Source organism: Phyllostomus hastatus, unplaced genomic scaffold (assembly GCF_019186645.2).
Source record: "Phyllostomus hastatus isolate PE091 unplaced genomic scaffold, TTU_PhHast_1.1 phas_contig_148, whole genome shotgun sequence".
NCBI lineage: Eukaryota > Metazoa > Chordata > Mammalia > Chiroptera > Phyllostomidae > Phyllostomus > Phyllostomus hastatus.
This window is the reverse complement of record NW_025333607.1, coordinates 21,966,164-21,988,714: the sequence shown is the minus strand read 5'-3', so window position 1 is coordinate 21,988,714 and position 22,551 is coordinate 21,966,164. Positions and strand designations below refer to the sequence as shown.

Here is a 22,551-nt window from a genome sequence, read left to right as displayed (position 1 = left end):
GAGTCAAAGGAGGGCACGCTCATGAGAGTGCTAGCACCGTGTCGAGTGCGATGTGCATGTGAGCACAGCATCCAGGGCTACGTGTTACCACCAGTGTCCCGTGAGTGCATGGCCACCGCTGCCGCCCAGACTAGGTGGGCGCCAGGAGCTCTGAGATGCGTACAGGGCTCAGGGCGGCTGCTCTGCCGTGCACAGCCCCGGGGCGGGGGTGCCGACTCCCCAGAACCCGTCACCCCAAGCCTGAGCTAAAACCTGTCAAATAAAAATTGCACTTCTATGCCACTTATTTTCCCTTGGTGGGAAAAGTCCGTGGGAATGTCTCAAGAGACATCTACTACACTGACATTAAACTCGAAGTCGGAAAATTAACGATGGACCTGCCTTATGACCCAGCGGTTCCAGTTCCGGGAATACATCCAAAGGCACCCGAAACTCTGATGGGAAAGTTTGCGAAGAGTATATGCCCCCTTATGTTCGTTGCGGCATTATTTACAGGCACCAAGATCTGGGCGCAGCCCAGTGCCCAGCGCTAGGTGAGTGGGTAAAAGGCCGTGGCACATTCCCACGGTGGGACACTACTCCGCCGTCACAGAGAAGGCGGTGTTCCCTGTGCGACAGCAGGGCCGGGCCGGAGGATGTTGTACTGAGTGGAGGAAGCCATCAGAGAAAGACGAGGACGGCACGATCCCACTTACACGTGGGATCTAATGAACAAAATAAACTTACACACAACGTAGGCCCGGACGCACAGACACGGAAGACGGGCCGACAGCTGTCAGAGCGGAGGGGCACTGGGGGCTGCGCGAACAAGGCAGGGGGGTTCAGCGAGGGGAAATGCACAGAGAGACGACAGGATGGTGACACCGGAGGGAAGGGGGCGGGGCGGGCAGGAGAGGGTGAGGCGGCATCCGTGGTGACAGAGGGGGCCCTGATCCGGGTGGCGGACGCACGGTACACCATATAGGTGATGTGTTCTGGAATGACACACCTGAAACCTGTGTAATTAATTATATTAACCACGTCACCTGAGAAATTTTAAAAAGAAGAAATTCTAAAAAATTTTTTAAAAACCCCAAAAATTGTACTCTGCACGACCGGCTGCTCCGTGGATCTTCCCAGAACCAAGCGAGTCCCACGGCCCGTGCTATGCTGTCAGAGTGAAAGGGACACAGAACAGGGCCGACCTTCCAGGCGACCGGGGACACTGCCCAGTGTCCCCGAGAGCCATAACCGCTGTGCACCCAGAGTCCCTTTCCTCCCGCCCCTCTGGTCCACGCCCCTCCGGTCCACGCCGGTGGCTCCGACCACGCCAGGCTTCAGGGGGCAGGAGTCCGTGTACACGGTTTGTTCTAAACAAGCACATCCGAGCAAACCACACTTCTCGGCGCACTAAGGGTTTTTGTGCATAAATGACTCTATAAGCGGTGAGCAGACCCCAGGGCGACTGGCACGGGGACTTACTGCGGCCACCGTTATCTCCTCCGCCGCCACCGCCCGACAGCTGGCACTGGTAACCACGGTGTACGAGGAACGTCCTACGTGACCGTCCTTGCGAAAGGCCCCTGCCCTGCCTCGCCTCCGACGCCGTAACTACGGCAGGCGAAGGTGGCAGTGACTTCAGGGGACCCGGAACAATATGGTTTGAGCTGGTCTCCTCAGTCACACTCCATTTTCTCTCGCTTATTGCTTGCACGCATCTGTGTATCACACATGTCACATACGGGCGAGGCGCCAACTGACTGTAGGCCTCTGGTCAACAGCGCGCTGCGAGCAGTTGAGTTTGGGGCGTTGACAGTCACACGCAGACGCTTGCCTGAGTGGGGGGCAGTGCCCTCAACCCCGTGTTGCTCACGGGTCCACCGCACCGCCATTCAAAGAAGAGTCAAGAGAAAAGCAACACTCGGGGGGCGGTACACGGCTAGAAAACGGGGCAGTGGAAACCTCAGCCCAGCGGGGGCCCCGTGATGCCGCGACGGACCACCAGGTTTTGTCGTGGTTCCCTGATAAAACCTTCCAGAAAAATGGCTCTCAGGGCCAGCAGGCCCGCCGGGGTCACGTGGCCCACGGCCCTGGTTAGAGCGGTCTCGGGCCTGGAAGCTCGGGGTCGCTGGGACTGCACCCTCAACTGAGCTGACGCCGACCAAGGAAGGAGCTGGAGCTTCTGGAGGTCTCCCTGCGGAGCGGCGCGAAGCACAGGGACTCAGTCCCCCGGTCAGTGTGGTGTGAACACGTGGGGGTTGAGCAGGCACGGCGTTCACCGGCACAGCCGGAATGCTGATCTGCACGACCACCCCCGAGGAAAGGAGCCTGGACGCCGTGGTGTTGAAACGGGGGGAAGAGACCGGCGCAGAGGGGAAGTGGCAGTGCCCGCACTTCCCGGTGTGTGTGAAAGTCCGGCGGGTCCCACGCTCTCCGGGGCGAGGATCTCCGCGTTACCCGAAGGCTCGTCATCATCACCAGCATCCACCACGTGACCTGCGCTTTTCACACTTGACCCACTTTAACCTTCAGGTGCACCCCACACTCAGGTGCCGTTCCACCCACAGCGCCTGGCAGCTGAGGCCGCGGCGCTCGCCCAAGGCCACCCCGCTCCCAGGGACAGGAGTCTGGCCCCAGGCTCAGGGTCCTCGCGGCCCAGGACGGAGCCGCGCTGCACCCTCACACGGCGGGAGTCACCAGGGAGTGGCCGCAGATAGAAACGAGAAGTAGTGTGAAGAGCGACTCCTGGGCAACTCCAGAGTGTACACGAAGAGAAAACGGGAAGGAACCCAGAAGCAGAGGGGCGGGAGCCACTAGACAGGGGAGGGGAGTCGAGAATGGTGGCGTCCTTCGAGGTAGGTGACAGGAGTAGACAGGCCACCTGGCAGGCCCCGTGGGGCGCTGAGAACCATCTTCCATCCTTTTGGATAAACACCCACATCCGTAGTTCAGGGGACCCTACTGCTCCAAGATGTCACAGAACGGGGAGCAGAGGGGCCTGAGCAATTCCACAACCACCTCGGGACAACGGCCCAGGACGAGAACTACCCAGACGTGCCCCGGACCCATCCCGAGGGGCAGCGTCACCTGCACCAGGGACGGGTGTTTAACACGCTGCAGAAGAGACACGGAGCCGAGACCCCGAGTGGCAGCGTCCTGTCACTGTCGTGGAAATAATGAGGAAATACCGCAGTTCACAGGGCATCTGTTGTCCCCCGTACGGAGCAGTATCTCTCCGCCACTCGGACCTGCGCCTGTGGGTGGCCCCTGTACCTTCTGTCACAGCGGGTCCTCTGAGGCCCCACGTGGAAGGCAGGGAGGGATGGGGAGCCTTGCTCGGCGGCCACCGGTGACCACGGCGTGGTGCCTGGAACTGTGTGTCGGGCGGGTAACTGAGTGTCAGGTTTCACAGGCCCCGGGCACAGACAGGAGGCAGACGTGGCGCTCTCCAGGAAAGCGAAACTGGAAGGTGGAAGGTCTGCCGGACCCACCCAGGAGCAGACAGTGGGGGGCTCTGTCTGGGACGCAACGCTGAGTAAGGTCTCCAGAGCTAGGGCTGTCTTCTCTCAGCTCTAAGCAACGGCCGTCCTCAATGAAAATATTTTCACCTCCACTGCCCTTTCCTCACAATAATTGCTAAACACACACTTGCTCCTTCGAGGGAAGAAGTCCCGCTCCCCCAAACCACAGTCTGAAACACGGCAGAGTCCCCGCTGAAGCTTCTCACAGGGAGTAGAGTTTGTTCGTTGTACACTTTGTCTGAAAGTGTCGTCGTAAGTTTTCAAAAAAAATGCTCAGTGTCCCCGTGTGCAGAGCCTTGCTCCAGAGACTCCTGCAAACGCAGCGCCACCTCAGCCCTCAGAGGGCTCACGGCGCATGAGTGACAGAGAGTACGTGGGGCTCGGGACATGCCCCCCCGATGTACCGGTGTGCACAGGGAGTTAGAAGGTGATCGGTGGAGGAGAATCAGTGAGGTAGAGGAGGGTCTAGAAAATTCCATCCTTGAGAGCAGTCACCATTTTCCAGGCAGGAGGAGGAAGGTTTTTGGTGTTGGAGAGAAAAGAAACAGTATGGTGACCATTGGGACAGAGAGAGGGGAGGAGAAATTCCGAGGATGCCAGGCAGGAATAAGGAAGTCACATCCCTGCACCTAGTGACGCAGGTAACAAAGCAGAGAATAGATGTGATCGGCACGGTAAAACGCCTGAAAGCTCCAGGCCTTCGGGAAGCCAGGGATCACCGTCCCGTTCGTTACTGTTCAGATTCAAGGGCTAAACCCGTGCGGGCAAAAGAGGAAGAACCGTGGGGCGTGCTGAACCATGCAGCGGTGATGACGGCATGAACGAGAAGAGGAAGTCTGAGGAGAAACGAAACTTCAAAAGAGAGAAACCAAAAAAGTATACAGTGAGCACTGACTGAATGTATAATTATAGCTATTCAAAACATCCAACGTTACATTTTTTCTTAAGAACAAGCAAAAGTCAGAGGTGTGTCTGTATAATCCTTCACCACTCAACGCTTGGGCCCTCTTCCGAAGGGCACCGGTTTTGTTTTTAGGATTTGTCCTTTTTAGTAACGTTGTTTTTTTGGATTTTGCAGTAATCAACAAGAAATCTGAAAGTATTTGGAAGAGAGAATCAAAGAGCAGGGACCTGAATGCATGCTACATCGACTCTGGCACTTCCGTTTTTTACAGTTGCTGTGAGTGACAGGTCCGTGGCTCCACCTCATCTGACAAACCAAACCCTCGTCCTCCGGGGAATTTTTATCAGACTGCGCAACTGCATACTCAATCTATCACTGGAAATTATCATTACTAATCATGACAACATCGTATGGTGATAAATACTGGTTAATCGTGTGTCTTACATACTGACACAGAAATGATCAACATTAACACCATCAAAATAGAAACCAAAATGACTTATGCCACTCCCATGAAGGACAAGTGTCATGTGGTTTCATTTCTAGGCAGTAGGAAAACCTCTTTGATTAAATAAATCAAGGTAAATCTCTTTTAAAAGAGATATTAAAGCCCTGGCTGGCGTAGCTCAGTGGATTGAGCATGGGCTGCAAACCGAAGCATCGCAGGTTCGATTCCCAGTCAGGGCACATGCCTGGGTTGCAGGCCATGGCCCCCAGCAACCGCACATTGATGTTTCTCTCTCTCTCTCTCTCTCTCTCTCCCTCCCTTTCCTCTCTAAAAATAAATAAATATTTTAAAAAGGGGATATTAATATTAATCTTAATATTAACCTCTGTCTTAACATTAATAGGAAAGTGGGAGGTCTCAGAGGAAATACGGCTGAAATCGCCCACCTCTGGTAAGCTCTCAGCAAGCTGCGGACACCTGGACGCAGCCCACCCACACCCTACGTTAGTGACTGACGACCGCTCACTGAGCGCCTGCCCCCGCACTCCCGTCCCGGAACCACGCTCCCCCTGACTCAGCCGCCCTCTCCGGTTCAAGGCCGAGCCCCACTCAGAGCCATGCACACGGGAGGTGCCCTGGGAGTACTGCTGGTACGAGATTACAGCAAGTACCGCTCACCGATCTCCACTTCCCCACTCACAGACATCACGGTGCTGTCCGTCCTCTGCGTTAGTGAAAAAGTACGAACCCAGGCCCTAGACGGGCTGAACTTGAACTTGAAGAACCTCCCCCTGACTTACCTGCACTTCAGCTCTTACGAGTTAAAATGTGTATTTGCCAAGAGTCTGTTCCACGTGTCTATTCCAGTTGTACGGATTGTTGTGATGATGCAGTAAAAATGGAATATTATCAACTGATTCAGTGGTCATGAACAAAGATAGGAAAGATGCTCCATTGAGGGGAAAGGAAGGCTGCTCCTCTCGGAGAGATTTGCTCAAGGTCACGTGCACGTCACGTGACACCGGGCCAGGCTATCGGACAGCTCCGTGATCGGACAGCCAACTGTTAGGGGAAATCATCATGAAAGTCTCTAAAAGTGCAGCTGTCAGATTGCTTTATAACTGTCTTCATATCTGCACGGTGATTTAGAGAAACTGAAGCTCGTTTCTACGGCGGAGGCGATACTAGGGGAGGGGTTTAGGAAAGCGATAATCCAGGAAAATCTGACCTGCAGATCATTTCGGGAAAGAAATGTCTTGGCCGTAAATCAAAAGATTAGCTTCTCATTTCAAATAAAAATTTTAGATATGTATAAATAGTGTTTGATCATTCTCCACGGTGACCCACTTTCTTATTTGTCTACTCAGATCAAATCAAATTGGGTAAGATGGACTTGTTTCCCCGTCCTGTCCTAGGGCAGCACTGAAGGCAAGCACGGAGTCCCGTGAAGTGCATGTTCAGAGGGTTTTAGTTCAACCTCACAACCTACAGTTATGAGCTCCCTTACTGCTGCCTTGGCCAGCATGCTCCAGTCTCCCTGGGGCCCGTGTACACAGCGTGCTCCGAGAGCTGGGCCGTGCCCGAATCTGTTCATTCCTGCTGCCCGAGCTCCGGAGAGAAAGGGGAATCGCTCCTCGGCTGGTCTGCACAAGGCCGGGTAATCTCCTTCCTAGCAGATAGTAAGCAAAGTTGTCCCAGTCATTACTGAACCACCAGAAACAAAGAGAAAGCCCTATGGCTAGAACCACACGGACTAAGAACAAAGAAAGACCTTGGAACCTGGAAGAAAAGTTCGGTGAGCAGGTCACTATTTGTTGAAAGGAGAGGGAAGACACTTCATCATATTTAATAAATAGACTCAGCACTCCAGGACAAAAGGTCCTTGTTTCCTATAGAAGAACTGATGTTCCCAGAATTGAGAGGTTCTCGGCTTCCTTGCACTGACTTAACCTGAATGTCTGGATTCTACCCTTGGGCTGTCCTTGGGGCCCAGCTGTCTGGTCTACCAGGCTGTTTGGGCATGAACAGCTGTGTGCAGAACGCACTGTTGACACCACAAACTGACGTGCGTGGTGGTTCCTGCAAGGATAAACAGAGCTGTCCCTTCCCCCGGGCTCACAGAGCCACTTGACTTGACGGGCACGGCCATGACCAGCCAGTCCCAGGGCATCCACCAGCTCCTTCAGGCAGAAAAAAGAGCCAAGGACAAGCTGGAGGAGGCCAAGAAGAGTGAGTGCCCTGCTGTGTGGCTGTGAGGGACTCTGTCACCCAAAGGACGGGGTGGTGGGCGGGCGGTGGGGACAGCATGGGCCCCAGCAGCGTGCTCAGTTCCAACCGGGTTTTGAGTCTCTCCCTGCCAGACTGCAGCCAGTCCTGTCTTCCCCGTTGTGCAATGGGAACATAGGTCTCTAACGCAGATCCTTCCGAGGGGCTGGGAAAGGATCGTGGACGTGGAAGTCACTGAGACAGGGGCTTGCCCCGTCCCTGCCACTTCCCTAACGCTCTGCAGCTCAGTGTGGCAATGGTGTGACCGGACTGAGAGGCAGACTGTGTCCAGGCTGGAGCCACGGGCTGGTGAGGGAACGAGGGTATGTCACTGACGCGCGGTTGGCGTCCGCGCCTGCTTCTGTGGGACAGTGTGGTCCATGCCCCCTCTCGTCCTGTTCTGGGGGGCTCGGAACCGCTAAGGTTTTAAAGTACTTCCATTTGGTTCTCACTTTCTGTGTATTTAGTCGTGCACCTGTGTCCTGACTCTCAGAACTTTCTCCAAAAGCTTCAGCCCCTTCCTATTCCCTTTGACCTTCACAGCAACGGTACGAATCAGGAATTACCATTGTTCCCATTGCATGGGTGTAGAAACCGAGAGGCCATCGTTTGCAAAAAGTCATAATGTTTTTAAGAAATAGAAAACACTGTGCCAGGCACCGTGCTCAGTGCGCGTCTTATCTAACCGTCCCGAGAACCGTTTTTCACAAAAGGGGGAGGGGTGCCGACAGAAATTATGCAGGCCACCCACGTCCACACAGAGGGTCCACGCTAGAGGCGGGGTCCACATGAGGCCTGATTTCCAAGCCAAGGTCGTGCCGACCACACTACCGGAAACGCACATCGTCTCTGTGCTGAGTAATCTGACGTCACGGACCTGCAGCTCGAACTCAGGCTGCTCGGGCCAGTGCCTACCTTCGTCCCACTGTCCCCCTTCGTCTTTCTGCTTAATCCCACTTGCGCCCAAGGTCCACCGTCCCCCTCCTGCTTAGAGTCAAGGTCCTGCAAGGCAGAGGCCACGGGTAAAGCTGGGGCTCACGTCACTCTTCCTGTGAGTGTGGGGGCAGGAGCAGCAGGGAGCGAGGCACCCCTTCAGCCCAACGGGGCGGGGACCTCAGGCCAACAGTTTTCCTTTCCAAAGGCAAAAGGATTTGGGGGAGCACTCAGCCATCTGGTCGCCAACCACAAAAGGGAACAGTCCCTTGCAGGGGAGGGGAGGGGCTGTGCTCAGAGGGGAGAGGAAGGAGAAAGATATAAGGGAGACGAACTTGGCATACTTCACAATTTCTTTTGCTACAAGGAACATGCAAATGATTGCAAAATGGCAGAGTGCAGAGCACTTCCACAGAAAACAGGGCTGGCCAGCACCTGCTGGTGACTCAGGGGACAAAACTCCCTCGCTGTGCATTCAAATGTCCCCGACCGCAGTCAGAACATCCAGCACAGAAGGACTTATTTTAGGGCGCGATCGTGATGTCACCTTTGCTTGTCGTGGAAGAGAGGGAATGACAACCTGTGTCACTGGGACCCTGTAGGCAATCGATGAGCACATATGTTATCAATATCATTGTAGGATTCCAGTGATTTTGACTGATCACGTCTTCTTTTTCAGTCGTTTGAGCAGAAAAGTTCTGCGAGTCATGTAAGTCAGTGGGAGGTGGGAACCACCCTGAACAGCCCAGCCTCAGGTTCAAGGACAAAAGCCACACAGCTCTTCCTGTCTTCAGGGTCAGAAAATGCCTTGTGTTATTTGTATACGGATGTTTCTTGTATCTGCCAGTGACTTGAGAGTCCTTGGGTACCGATTTCTCAGTCTCCGCTGATGGATATGCAAGCAAATATTCAACCAGTCAGAGAAATACCCAGGCCTAGAAAACATTTTGGAAACTATTTTGACTTTACACAACTAACCTCTGCACTCAGTGTTCCGGGGAACGCCAGTCTGTCCTCTTTGCCTCGTAAAACACAGGCTTAGAGGACAGTTGTCCCCGGGTGGAGGCTGCTATCTTAGGCAGCCATCAGCCAGTGGGAGTTTGTAGTGTCAACTCCACTGGCCACACCCACCACGCAAGGTCTTCATCCTTCTAAGGCAAAGCGAGCATTCCTTTTCGTGCCTGGGATCTTGCAGCATCTCTCCTATTTCGCTAGTTTTAATCTCCTTCGTTCACTTTATTTAACATGTATTTGCGGGCTGCCTACCCCCAAGCCACGATGGTGTAGATGCTCCTGGACAGGTGTAGCTGCTTCCTGGGAGGATCCCCGGTGAGACAGGTGCATCAGTGAGCCTGAAGGGAGGGGAGGGATGACGTGGTGGGAGGTTCAGGCCACCTCCGCTTTCATAAACGCCCATGCTTCTCTGCATTTGTTTTTCCGGTAAAGGGATTCATTTGCAATCTGACCTACATGAAGGCCAAATAGGGACTCAGCGTGAAGACCCTTGCATCACGACCGTGAACACCACTTAGAAGGCCTACGATCACTTTCTCGTTCTGGAATGCATTTATCCCAAAGCCTCCCAGGAGCCTGCCTACATGGAGTACTCGCTGGAGTGGACTCCTAAATATACAGTCAAAGAAGGCAGAGAGAGAGGGAGCGAGGGAGAGGGAGAGGGAGGGAGAAGGAGAGAGAGCGAAAACAGAGCAATTCACACGCTGATCATTTTAGAACAATACAAGGTTAATGAGGTGGCAGTGTTTCTGTATTATGCTGCAAAAGCATTAATGCATTCCATTACGGCGCACTGCCTCAGATCCCTGAGAAGCTGTTACATAACACAGTGTATGGTGTAAATGTTTGGCCCTAAGGGGCACCGACCTGACGCTCCGGGAACTCTCCTGGAGGCTGGGGGTCTGTGGGAGTGGAATGGGCTGCCCCTTGCCCTCTGGGCGGTCACCAGCTGCTGAGACGGTCTGGGGGTGGGTGCCTGTACGTAGGAGCAGACAGCAAGCAGGCTGGAAAGGCCGGGATGTGAGGTCGCAGTGCACAAAAAGCATTGGCTTTTTTTTTTATGTTTCTTTATATGAACTTCTGTTTCTTTGCATACGTTATTTAGCATCTCCGAGCTTCAATCTTTCCTTTTTGTAAAATGAAAGTATAGCTAAGATGTCTCAAGGATTGGAAAACTGTACCTAAGATAGTAAAATACAGGCTACAGAGTTATTTTTTACTATACCAAACATATACTTATATATTGCTATAAGTAGAACAGAACAATCTAGTATTTTTTTTTTAAACAACTGCCACAAGTTCTGAGTCAACTTTTCCTGTAATTGGAGGGAGCTGGAGAGCTGATTAAAATAGCTGAGATATTTGCTTCCATTCACTGACTACGGAATAAATTACATTTATTAGTTAAGACACTCACACAGACTTTTATGTGCAAAAGAGCCCTCCTGTCTGGTTGACTTTAGATGAAAACACAGCAGGTTGGCACGATTTTCAGTTCTCTTACTTGCAGCGAGCACCGATTGCCTAAAGAGTGGTTCATTAACCCAAACCTAAAGGTGGGTGTGTCGGTCCCGGACAGGTGACGTTTCCGCCGCAGAGCCGTGTGGGTTCGGAGCGGCCCCGGACTTCCGGTTTGGATGTTGCCCTGCGTCTTCGGTCAGGATTTGATCAGAAGTCCAGGGTCCCCTCCGCAGGAGAAACACAGAGCCCGGTTCCCCCGAAATCCGCGAGACCGCACTGCTAGCGACGCCCCGGTGGGAGAGCGCGCTCCCGCGCAGTTACAGCCCCAGCAAACCCCGCCGGCCCCACAGCGCCGCCCTGGCGGCGGCGTCCCCAGGCGCTCCAATGCGCGCCACGCAGCATCGCACAGAGAGCCCGTGCTGTACCTGCCCCACACGGGCACGCAGCCTCTCCCGCAAGTAAACAACCCGTCCCCTCTGCCGGCTGCAGGGCAGAGCGCTTCTGCTCAGCACAAACCCGCAAGTTGCATCGCGGGCTGCAGAGGGAAGGACCGGGTGAGCGAGGCGCATGCTCAGTCTGCAGCCTGAGCACACCCAACCGGCAGGCGCGTTCCAGGCGCGCTCTGAAAGCAGGCGAGTCCCCCAGTCGTCTCCTGAGCACGGCCTTCTATGAGGGGCTCTGGACTTAGCCTTCGGTGCAAAATGAATACGCAGGACAATGTTTCCACTTTTATCGCACCGAGACCTCACATGGGCTCTTACAGTAACGTGGATGAGCTTTGCCGGTCTCTAAAGGTGCCAGCCACGTGTACTTCTTAAAATCCGCTAATTGCCTAGTTGTCCCCAAATACGCAGATATTCTGAATTATTGAAGCTAGCCCCTTGATTTAATAAGCTCTTCGCTGTGCACGTGGATGTTTTGGTCCAGGAAGACACGACGTGGAATAAACTAATAAAACAGAAGCGGTTCTATTAGGCCTTCCCGGCCCTGCGCTGAGTGTTTTGTGGGCCCGTAAATCCTTCCTCTTTTCTTTATGGTGCCCAGACTAATGGGCTCCTCCGGGGTATATTGGACTGCCATTGCTTCGAGTGGGTCACATTAAAATAATAACCACATTTTCATCTACACATACCGTCCGGTTATATGCAACCAGGAGCCACAGAAAGCGCCTTATGATATTTTTTAATAAGGAAAGTGCAAGTCAAGGAGAATTAAAGACCCAAAAAGCAGATTCATGAAATAACATCAGTTTGGGTCGGCACTGGGACTCGGTAACAGTCTCGGGCGCCAGACGGGAGGTTCGTTTTCCTGGCGGCATTTGCCTTTTCCGATGTTTGTAGAACAAGAGCAAAACGGGGCGTTCTCCGCACGAGGCTGGTGTTGTGCTGACATTAACGACCCCCAGCAAGGTGCCGTGGGTTTGTGTGTTGTGCCATCGGGGCTGGAGCAGAACGGAGACGGTTCTCAGGAGCAGCTGAGAACCTCCGAAGACGCCCGGGTGGCCCCGTCCTCATGGCCAGTGAGGCTGTGCTGGCCGGTGAGGCCTCCGTGCGGACACCTGCTCTCAGCTGGCGCTCGGGTGCCTGGCTTTGCCTGCGGCACTCAGCTGGCAGGTTCTCTCTCTGTCACCGAGTGACTGTGTTGGATTGCGAGGGTTGCCGGCACAGGTCACCGCAAACCGGGGCCTCCAAACCAGACGTCCAGACGCGCGGCGCCGGCGGGGCTGGTGCCGCCCGGAGCCCCGGAGGAGCGAGCACCGTGCTCTCTTCCAGCTTCTGGCAGGGCCCGCGGTCCTCGGCGTGGAGCCGCATCGCGCTGTCCTCTGCCTCCGCGATCGCGTCACCTGCTTCCCCGTGAGCCCGCTCTGGGTCCCCACAGCTTTCTCACCCCATGGGCGAGCGTGTCCCCCCAGGTGGGGCCCTCAGCCCTCTCTCCTGCTCCTTCCGCTCACTCCCCCTCGACTTCAGTCCCACCCATTGCTGTGACCCACGCCCAGGGGACACGTCTGCAAATCTTTGCTGCCACCCGGACCCTTCTCCGGGATCCCGGACCGGTCTGTCCAGCCGCCTTCTGAACACCGGCCCCTGGGCGCCCTCGAGAGAGTGACAAACGCTTCTGTGCTGACTGACAATCGGGGGGCTTCCCCTCAGACTCACACTTCACCTGCTGCCTTGTTTCCTGGCCCCAGGCCCCAGCAAAGGCACCTATTTTCCTAATAATGGGTACAAGTTACTGAATATTCTTTGTCAAGCACCTCGGATACATTTTTCCTAATCCTCCCAGTGACTTCTTGCAGTAATTCCATCTGGTTGACAGCTGAGAAAGCTCGGGCTCAGGAACCCTGACTCGCCCCAGGTTGCGTAGCTCCTCCTGTCTCTCTGTAGCAGGGACTAACTTTGATCTGTCCGAAATGGTCCATGAAACTCCGTCTTCCTCTTCAGAAGAAGGTTCCACGACCAACCCAAGCCACGGGGCGCAGTTCTCTGTGCTTCACGGGCGTGCGGGCGCCGTGGGACGCATCGCCCTTGGCCTCTCCTAACCGAGACGCCAGGGAGAGTCCGTCTTCGAGCATTTCCCTCGGTCTCCCACGGAGTCCAGCGTTACCCTGCTCCAAACTGACTTTTTAACACTTTCCCCACAAATCACCCGAAAAATCGATCCGAACGTTCTCCTCTCCTTTCAGTTTCCTCCCACAGAACATCCTGGGGGACAGGTCCCTGTGATGGCTGGCGGAATGCAGGACGCATCCCCCCGGATCTCAGGCCACGTGTCTGCAAATGGATGGTTTTGTTAAGGGGCACCCACTCACAAAGAGTCCCCGGACGTAGCTCAGGATCCTCTTGCCTCCTCGCCCATACCCAAATCAGACCCTCCATCCCCACTGTTTCCCGGCCGGCAAACCCGGCCGTTCAGTGCAGTGGCCCCCTGCTCAGAAACCACTCCCCAGTTCTGCACCGCTGCGCGTTTACATGTCTGACTTCCTCTGTTACCGTAAGGCGTGCCCACTGGGGAGGAGGGGGGGCGGAGATGCCCGAGAGTTTCAGAAGTTTCCTTAACGGCGGTGAGTTTTAAAGGTCACAGAGCAAACAGAACCAAGACAGGTTCGTGTTCCACTGCTTTCATGGCCGATGTTGTGCATTCCTCACAGCTTCAGGCACTGTAAGGTTTTTCTCTTGGAAGCTGTGGCAGCAGGCACGTGGTGGCCACATGCTCTGTTCCGTGTCAGGCGGAGGCAGGGCCGTGTCGTGGGTGCTTCTGTGTCCTCGGCTCCCAGCCCGGGCAGCGTGCACAGCGGGCGCTCGGGAAACACCGAAGAGGGACGGCGGGTGGGTGAGCGAACCGGTCCCCAGCGGCCACCTCCGCTTGTGAACTACGATGCACGAGACACGTGCAGTTCCTAGACCAGAAAGCAGAGCGTTTGGCCCAATGTGGGCACTTTGGGACCGAATATTTGACTGTCACACGTGAACTCTGATCCCACGGGGCCATCCCTACGTGTGACGCAGAAAGAAGATTAGGGGCTCCGTTCGGTTTTCATGCTTAACAAGAAAGGCCTAACTTCAAAATCTGGAAATCCTCATCCACCCACAGCGCCGCAAACTCGAGGCTGACATGCGACGCGTAGATGTGACTCGGACGTGTGCTTCGCCTCCAGGGGAGCAGCCGGCTGGGGGCCCCGTTTCTCCCTCTGGATTATCACCGCAGTCCCTCCCCCGCCGAGGCAGCGCTGAGCCCGGCCAGGAAACCGCTGGCCAGCAGCGGGGTCCCGGTGACTCTCCTGTTTAATGGAATGAGACCCAGCGGGTGACCGGTGCCAGGATAGGAAGGGGGGGTCGCAGACCCTCGGACCCCGTCGCTGAGGAGTGGGGCTAATATTCGGCTTCCACGTGGAGCGCCTGGGGGTGGGGTAGGGGGGCTGCAGCATTTTCTGTCACTATTATTTTCCTTTGTATGGGCTGGAGTCTGGACTTCGGAAGCAAAGTTTTACATATTACGGAATTAAGGTGCAGAGGAATGCTGTTTGCTGGGACTTATCTTATAAAATAGTCACAGATCCTACAACCCATTACCACTGAGGAAATGTCACTGCATCTTAAATGTATCTTTGTCCTAATGTAATGACAAGCAGTGGTGAGAACGTGGGCTGGGATCAAGGGATCGTGTTTCCTATCGACACTTCATCTGGTTCTCCTGCGAGTGAAACAGCATGTGTCTGGTTGCCACGGAAGGGCTAGACCGGCAGAGAATAAAGGATCCTACGGACGCAAGGGGGTAACGAGCCTTGGCGAGGAAGGAGAAAGATCTGTTGATGCTCCTTCAGCCTCCAGCACCAGGAGGACACCAATTTTCACCAGACTCTGGGTTTTAAAGGGAATACAGACGGGTAGGTGTCTGCTCTGGAGGAGGCCTACAGACTGCCATTCAAAGCTGATGCACATTAAGAGCCACATTTCAACATATAACTCGATGAGTCCTCAGTCCGTGTATTATAGGGTGATTAGCACGGCAAATTTAAAAACTCTCTAGACACGAATGCTACAAATGTTCTTGAAAGCAAAGACATATGAAAACATGCACCTATGTAACAGATAAAAACTTGGGTTAAGATTTTCTTTCATGCTACTTCATCAGAAAACAGTTACTTAGTCCGAAGTCTACACACTGTAACCAAGCTTTGCTAAAAATGCTCCACAAAAGCTTAGGAGACACTGTCGGAGAAGAGACACTGTGTTGAATGGGCAAAACAAGGGAGGCATTGAACTGAAACAGAAAGACAGTAGATGAGAGGAAAAAGCATGTTAATACGGTTCAGAGTTGCTTTAAAGTTTTAATGATCAGAAAGCATTAGTACCTAACCCCCTGAAGGTGGAGGGGGGGGTGCACAGCAGCAGTTAATACCAGTCTGTCACGCCCCGCCCCCACTTCCTCAGGTTGTCAGAAATCAGTCCTGTGCGTCGCTAATGACCCCACAACGCAGTGTCTGTCCGGCCTCCATCTGCACCGCCTGCACCCTGGCTGAGGGCTTACACCTCCTCTCTTAATCAAAGCAAGGAGCGCTACCTCCCCAAACTCCCACCCATTAAAAACAATCGGGTTTACAACCACTTTCAAGTCCCCCTCAGAGAAAGCTACCAGAAAAAAGAAGAAAAAAAAAGATTGACTTTGATGTGCCGTGGGGCTTAATCAGACAGGCTAGAGTCGCGGAATGGCAAGAAAAAAAAATCCCCATAAAATGCTCTTAAAAACGGGAAGCGGGTTTGATAGAGTGTGAGCAGCGTGGCCGAGGGGCGCTGGCCCGCCGCCAGCCCCAAATAGGATCCAGTTGGCGAGGACCGAAGGGCTCCTGGCGGCGAACCAGGACAGAAAATTGGACCCGATGATGTCTTTCCGAGGAAGTGACAGCGGAAATCTGTTCTCTGGCCGTTGCCACTGTCGGCAGAGGGGCGGACGCGACGTCTAAACACGGAAGGGTGAGTGACCGTGGTCCCTCCCACGGTCTCCAGAATCCAACTGAGAAAGATAAGGAGTTTCTCAATATCGTTGTTCTGTGCGGTTGGCTGTGCTAAAAAACAATCACCAAAAAATAATGCTGACTTCACTTTGTACGTTTAAAAATCAAGCTTGACCTGGCTGGCGTAACTCAGTGGATTGAGCACGGGCTGCGAACCAAAGTGTCGCAGGTTCAATTCCCAGCCAGGGCACATGCCTGGGTTGCAGGCCATAACCCCCAGCAACCGCACATTGATATCTCTCTCTCTCTCTCTCTCTCTCTCTCTCTATCTCCCTCCCTTCCCTCTCTAAAAAAAATAAATAAATAAATACAATCTTTATAAAAATCAAGCTTGAAATCCCATGTGTACGAAAAAGAAACATCATTCCGTCTGTGCCCCTGTTAACTTTTCAGGGAAAGCAAAGCGGATAAAGCAAGCGAAGGACGAGGCGATGGTGGAGATCGACCAGTACCGGATGCAGAAGGACAAGGAGTTTCGGATGAAACAGTCGAAGGTGAGTGAGAGGGTCAGCACCGATGTCCAGGCGATGCAGAGCACAGGGCACGCTGTAACACGGCAGTCACACCGGAGGGAGCGGCCCCACTCAGCCGAGGCTGAGCAACAGGCTGAATCTTCACCACTGACAAATGGGTGGCTTTTCATTTTGATTTTTCATTTTCCATTTCGAGGCTTTTTGATTTGCCATCGAAAGTGAGAGTCAGTAATGATTATTTCAGACACAGTAAGTACATATGAAAAATGATCTTCTCAAACACAAAATCAAAGGGGTTGCTTCAAGTGTGATTCCAGGCTACAGACTATTGACTAAAGCACACTTTTTGTAAGAAAAAAAACTTCAGAAAACATATTTTTGGCTATTAGTGTTTACAAGTGGAATCGATAATTAGTATTCTACAACGTTGGGTTAACTTTCCTTGAGTGGATTCAAGATACGCAAACTACCAAAGTGGATATTGTTGCACATTTCCCTATGACTGGCTTTCCAAATGGCCTGGGTCACTCAACGAAATTTTCCTCCGACTATAAAGGAATGCTCTTCCCCACACTAGCATTTTGAAAGTGCCTGCAGTTTACAATAAAAAATAAGCGCATGAAACTGTCAGACCTGACGTCTTCCTTTCCAGTTGCACATGGACTAAAAGAAATGATTCGATCTCATGTGCCGTAACTAGAGTTTATATGATACTTTCTCGCGGCCTCAGTAAAAGGTCAAAGAAAGGTCCGTTCCAAAGCCCGACTTTGCAAGATGCACTGCGAGCCGTTTGAAGGGTCCCTCTGTTTACAACTTCGATTTTAGTGGGAATAGGTGTGGGTTTGTGCCGGAACAGGTACTTTGCATCCCAGGTTAGGAAATATTTTTCCAATGGGCTGTTCTTAAAAGAAAGAGTTCTTTCTAGGATAAAGTGGGCCACTTGACAAAAAAAGAAATTCTTTTTTCTATCAGTATTTGTACAGAGGAATCTTAAGCCCATCCACGCGTACACGGCCCACCACAGCTGGCCCTTGCCTGCTCTCTCACCTGTCGGCAGGAGGTCATTTCATGTCCTTACCCTTTGCCATACACTGATGATCTTTTTTAAAAGTTGGTGTGGGAAAAAGCATGTCCTTACACTTTCATGAAAGAGTTCCTGAATGAACCCAGCCAGTGGAAAAGAAAATCGTATGGAAACAGAAGACTTTTCAGTCATCTGCAACAATGTCTGCTTTGGTCTTTTGTAACATCTTATGCGCCGTGTCTCTACTTGGTCTGTTCCCATCCCATCTGTCTTCCTGTCCTTCCTCCAAAGGCCTGAACAGGCCCCAGCCACAGGACCTTTGCACACGCCGCCTCTGCCCCTTGGAGTCCTCTTTCCTTCTAAACCCATTGATCTTCCTCTCAACTCGGTTCGATTCCTAGCTCCTCATCCTCAGCACCTCACCTAAACGTGCGTGTGTTGTTGAAAAGGAACCGAGTCCTCCATGAGAGCACAGCATTTATCACTGTTCCGTATACGAAAGACTGACAATTTCTGTTGATTTTCCAGTTTTCCTTCTGGACTGTAAGCGCCAAAAAGGCAGGCCCTTGGCTTGGAGCATTCTCCGTTTTCCTCGGCGTCGGCAGAGTGTCGGCCGGGAGGAAGCACACAGTAGATACTCACTAAAAAATGAAAAACTACACATTTCTTTTCCGCCTTCGTCTCTCCTACTGAGCCCTGTACTCACACGACAGTCGGGACCGAGGACGTCACCACCCCCAGCGCCCACCAGCTGCAGCATCTCGTGGGGGACACGTCTGACGCAGGTGCTCACTCTTGTCCAATAGTAACAAAACTGGCCTCAATTTTAGAAAGGGGTTGCGTGACATCTCGAGACAGTGTGTCTGCAGAAGAATGTCCTAAGATGTAAATCTGATCTGAGATCCTCGTTCCCGGCCTGGGAGAACAATGAACGCTCCTCGCTGCCGGCCTGGCTGCAGCCCTAAGCCGGTCCTACAGCGCGTCCATCAGAAGCTCGCGGAGGGAGCTCCGCGCACTGCGGCTGGATGCCTCCGCGTCCGGTGGTCAGACTGCGGGTGCCCAGCGCCCTCCCTGGCCGCGACCTCCGTGTGTCGGGGCCCCTGCTGCTAAGCTCCATCTCATCGTCATTGACCCACGGGGCTGGTGGGCCTGGGGGCGACGCCGGAAGCCACGTTTCCGCCGGTCACAGGTGCTGCGCCTGGACGTTGCTGTTCTTGCTCCTTTTCAGCTCTGGTTATTGCGTGTTTTGTTGAGTCCCCCGACACGCCGATGGAATCAGGTATCCCAGCGCGGGCCGCAGGTCGGAGGATATTTTGGGTCAAAGATTCACTCATCTCTCGCGTACCAGGTCTGCCTGACGCAGGGAAGGCAGAACATCGCTAAAGAGAAATCCGGACTCGGGTGGGAAAACGAAATCTGGTGTCGATGCAGTGAAAGTTAGGTGAACCTAAGCAGGCCTGACAGTGGTCTCCCTGGGGATGCTGAAGATTTCTTGTATCTTTGTGTTTTCTGAATTTATGTCATGGGTGCACCTGGTTTCACCCGAACACCCCTGCCTGGAGAATGCGAAATGGTGCGTGGGACCCAAGCCTCTGCCTTCCCTCAAACCGGGACGTTTGAACAACTGACGAGGAAACGCGGGGGCCAGGGGAAGGCTTCCCGGCACCGCCAGCCCGTCCGTACGGTGGAGAGCTCCCCGCACCAGCCTCGGCATCTGGAGATTTGAAAACAAACACGGAAAAGTCCTTTCCTGGCCCCCTTGGGCCAAACATACCATTACCCGCCACCCAATTATCAGCTTCTCCTTTATTTCTGGTCCCAAACGTTCAGGCTGTGGGCTTCTGCCAACCGGAGCACCAGATGCAGGTGACGCGTTCTCAGTGACACCTGGAGACCCGCTCCTCCCGCTCCGTGTGACACACGGGTGCTGAGCACCCACTGTGGGCCCCCAGAGCACCGCCTGAGCACCCCAGGCGGTGCGGGGGGGGCCCGTGGAGCCTGCAGTCACTCATCTCCTCTCTCCTGTGGCCGAAGCCACACTACCCACGGGCACAAGGGTCCGGAACGCCACCCCAGGAAGGGCACCCCCAATGGGGCACACGGCGGGCGCTGCCAGGAAGCGCCGTGGAAAGGCACAGCTGTGCATCGGCTAAACTCAGAAACGACACTCGGTTTAACTGTGCAAGATGAGACATAACATGACAGGCTGCTTACAAGGGCGCCCCCGTGTGGGCTGACCCTGCGAACGGATGATGAAAATTCAAATGTGCCAGCAACGCAGGCAGAAGTCACAATTTTCCCGACCACGGGCCGGTCCCTCGCCCGGGGCTGAGCTTCCATGCTGAGCGCCGTCTCCGCAGTGAATACCTTCAGAGAAGAACCACGTTGTCCTAACGCAGCGTGTTGACGCTGTGACGAGCACCGGCAGCTGGCATCTGCCACCCCGGACCTGCTCCGTCAGAACCTGGGGCCGCTTCCCCTGTGGCTGCCGAGTGCTGGCAATGCCGCCCAGCCCGATGAAGACGTCCTGTCACTGAAAACCACGCGCTCGGTCACAGAGACTCAGTGTGACGCGTGTATAAGAATGCAGTGGTTTCCGGGCTGATGTGTGAGGAGCTGTATCTCCTCGGATGATTGTCTTTGCCTGGGAAGCCTCTAGTTCCTGGGATAGAAACAGAAAACAACTTGAACCCCACAGTCTTTCTCGCACTGGATTTCAGGCCGAGGACCCGGAGGGCTGATGTGGTTCTGGAATTAACTTACTCGAGTTCTACAGCCCGGAAGCGGGTGGCAGGCAGGAGCGGGTCTCTTGGGTTAAACTCCATGCGCGCCTCCCCCAAACACTCACGGCAGAAAGACGGCAGCACCCCAAAAAGTAACTGCGTCACCTGAACCAGCCATGTTGAAGGAAGGCCAAGTTCACGCGGGAGGCAAATCCGAAGTGGGCCGTTAGTCCTGGCAAAGAACAACTTTGCAGAGGGCTTCCCCGCAGAATCCTCTGAAAGGCGCAACTCCCCCGGTTTTACGAACAATGGGGAGACACAAAGACTGAGCGGAAACTGTTGCAAACACACAGAAACGTGGAGGAACCCCTTCCCAGCAGGGGGCGAAGGCTGCGAGCTGACCGTCATCTGGACTGTCGGGGGGGTCCCCTTAGCAGTAACAGCAGCGGCCTGCTAAGACCGGCCCCCCTTTTCAGGAAAGTGTACCCCTCCCCCCCCGAGACTGGTGATCTTCTCCGTGTTCCGAGAAGAGTCTGGAAAAGAAACACATACTGTGTACACCAGAGAACAGTCGTAGAGATGGGAGGAAAAATACTGTCTGCCTGTCGAACCACGCCGGGTTGACAGGACGTGTCGCGTGGTGAGCTCTGCTTTCTGTTGGCAGGTGCTGGGCTCCCAGAGCAGCACCTCGGAGGAGATGGAGGAGCAGACGCTGGAGGCGATCAGGGGCCTGCAGGGAAGCTACGGCAAGTGCGCGGAGAGCGTGCTCACCCAGGTCCTGAGCATGGTGTGTGACGTGAAGCCCGAAATCCACGCCAACTACAGAGCTGCCGACTGAAGGTGCGGCCCGCTGCCCCCCGGAGTTGCCGGGGCACGCGCCCTGTTGCTTGTGGCGGCGGCGGCGTGTTGCCATTGAGAAGTTTGGGAGGTAAATCTTCCATGGGCTGGACATTCACAGATGTCAGTGAGCCGTAACGCACACACCAGCACTGACTTCGTTTAAAAGCAAACACACAAAAAGTTGTCACCTCTCTTCTGGGGACCGGCACGGGCTTGTCGCTGAACGTGGGGGAAGTCAAGAAAGAAAGCAGAGAAATATATTTTTTGACACTTGACAAAACCATGGGGCTGAGTACGTTTTGTGGGTGTGAGGTGTTTTTTTAAATGTTTACTGCTCTTTACCAAGTTAGAAAAATGTGTTCTTGGCTGTAGCTGCTCAGAGATCATTTTTAAAGGAGGGTATAACCACAACTCTCAGGCAGATAGAAAGCGAGCAGATGTCGAAGATTGTGTTTAACTCATTAATCCCTGAGAAAACCAGGAAGATGCTACCACCAGCTCAAAGAAGCGCGCTAAGCACTCCATAGACAGACAGAGAGAGGATGGGTGAATGGATGGATGGATGGATGGGGGACAGATTAGGACGGAAGGAAGGAGCAAGGCTTTTCATGTTCTGGAGATGACCCTCCCACGCCAGCTTTCCCCGTCACTGAAAGGAGGACTGTTTTTGCACACGCACTTTTCTTAAAACGTGTTTTCTGTTCACACAGGTCTTCCCCCAGCAACGGAACAACCCGAGGACGTGAGGGCCCTGCCCTCCCCCCGTCTGGACCCTGTGCCTGACCAGAAACCCCTCTGTGGACCGCCTGCTCATCCCGATGGCACCTGAACACACAGCCAGGCCCTCCACAGAAATGCGGATGGGCCCTGGCTGGTGTGGCTCAGTGGTTAGAGTTCCGGCCTGAGAACCAAAGGGTCGCCGGTTCAATTCCCAGCCAGGGCACATGCCTGGGTTTCGAGCCAGGTTCTCCAGTAGGGGGCACTCGAGAGGCAACCACACATTGATGTTTCTGTCTCTCTCTTTCTCCCTTCCTTCTCCTCTCTCTAAAAAATAAATAAATAAAATCTCTAAAAATAAAAAAGAAATGCAGAGGGATGAACAGGTTTCAGGGGTTTTTCCCCCTCTATGTTAGCGCCCAAATGTGATCAGGAAGTGCCCACAGTGAGCCGACACCACCGCTTTCTCCGTGGACAGCACATGCAAAGGGACCCCAGGTGTCACTTCAGTGTACGGTGGGGGGCGCCTTGAGGGCATGGGGTCCCTGTGCCCTCAAATCAGACCCCTGTTAGGACACTGCGACCAGAAAGCTCCTGCGCTGGGCCGGCTGTGAACAAGGTGACAGAGCACCGAAGGGGACCGTCCCCACAGCTGGGCCGTCTGCATGCCTCCCCCAGAACCGTCGGGTACCCTGGCCCTGAGCGCCTTCCTAACTAACGCCTGTGTCCTCCCTCCC

General features: G+C 53.9%; 1 protein-coding gene across 2 annotated transcripts; it reads left to right on the top strand.

Annotated features, from left to right (window-relative positions):
- The first annotated feature begins 6,975 nt into the window (after nt 1–6,975).
- ATP6V1G3 (ATPase H+ transporting V1 subunit G3) lies at nt 6,976–22,083 on the top strand. Of its 2 annotated transcripts, none has more exons than XR_006788270.1 (4): nt 6,976–7,081; nt 16,431–16,531; nt 20,922–21,185; nt 21,808–22,083. XR_006788270.1 is itself a non-coding variant. In XM_045861652.1 (4 exons), the coding sequence occupies exons 1-3, from the start codon at nt 7,000–7,002 to the stop codon at nt 21,093–21,095; spliced, it is 357 nt and encodes a 118-aa protein (XP_045717608.1). In that variant the 5' UTR covers nt 6,976–6,999; the 3' UTR covers nt 21,096–21,097; nt 21,808–22,083. The 2 variants fall into 2 exon arrangements, 1 of the variants encoding a protein (XP_045717608.1); XM_045861652.1 differs by having other exon boundaries at nt 20,922–21,097.
- The last annotated feature ends 468 nt before the right edge of the window (nt 22,084–22,551 follow it).

Bases quoted from the DNA above. Each gene is read 5' to 3' on its own strand.
- ATP6V1G3 (XM_045861652.1), top strand. From the start codon at position 7,000: ATGACCAGCCAGTCCCAGGGCATCCACCAGCTCCTTCAGGCAGAAAAA. The intron at 7,082-16,430 runs GTGAGTGCCCTG...TTAACTTTTCAG, and splicing joins GCTGGAGGAGGCCAAGAAGA to GGAAAGCAAAGCGGATAAAG. The intron at 16,532-20,921 runs GTGAGTGAGAGG...TTCTGTTGGCAG, and splicing joins TTCGGATGAAACAGTCGAAG to GTGCTGGGCTCCCAGAGCAG.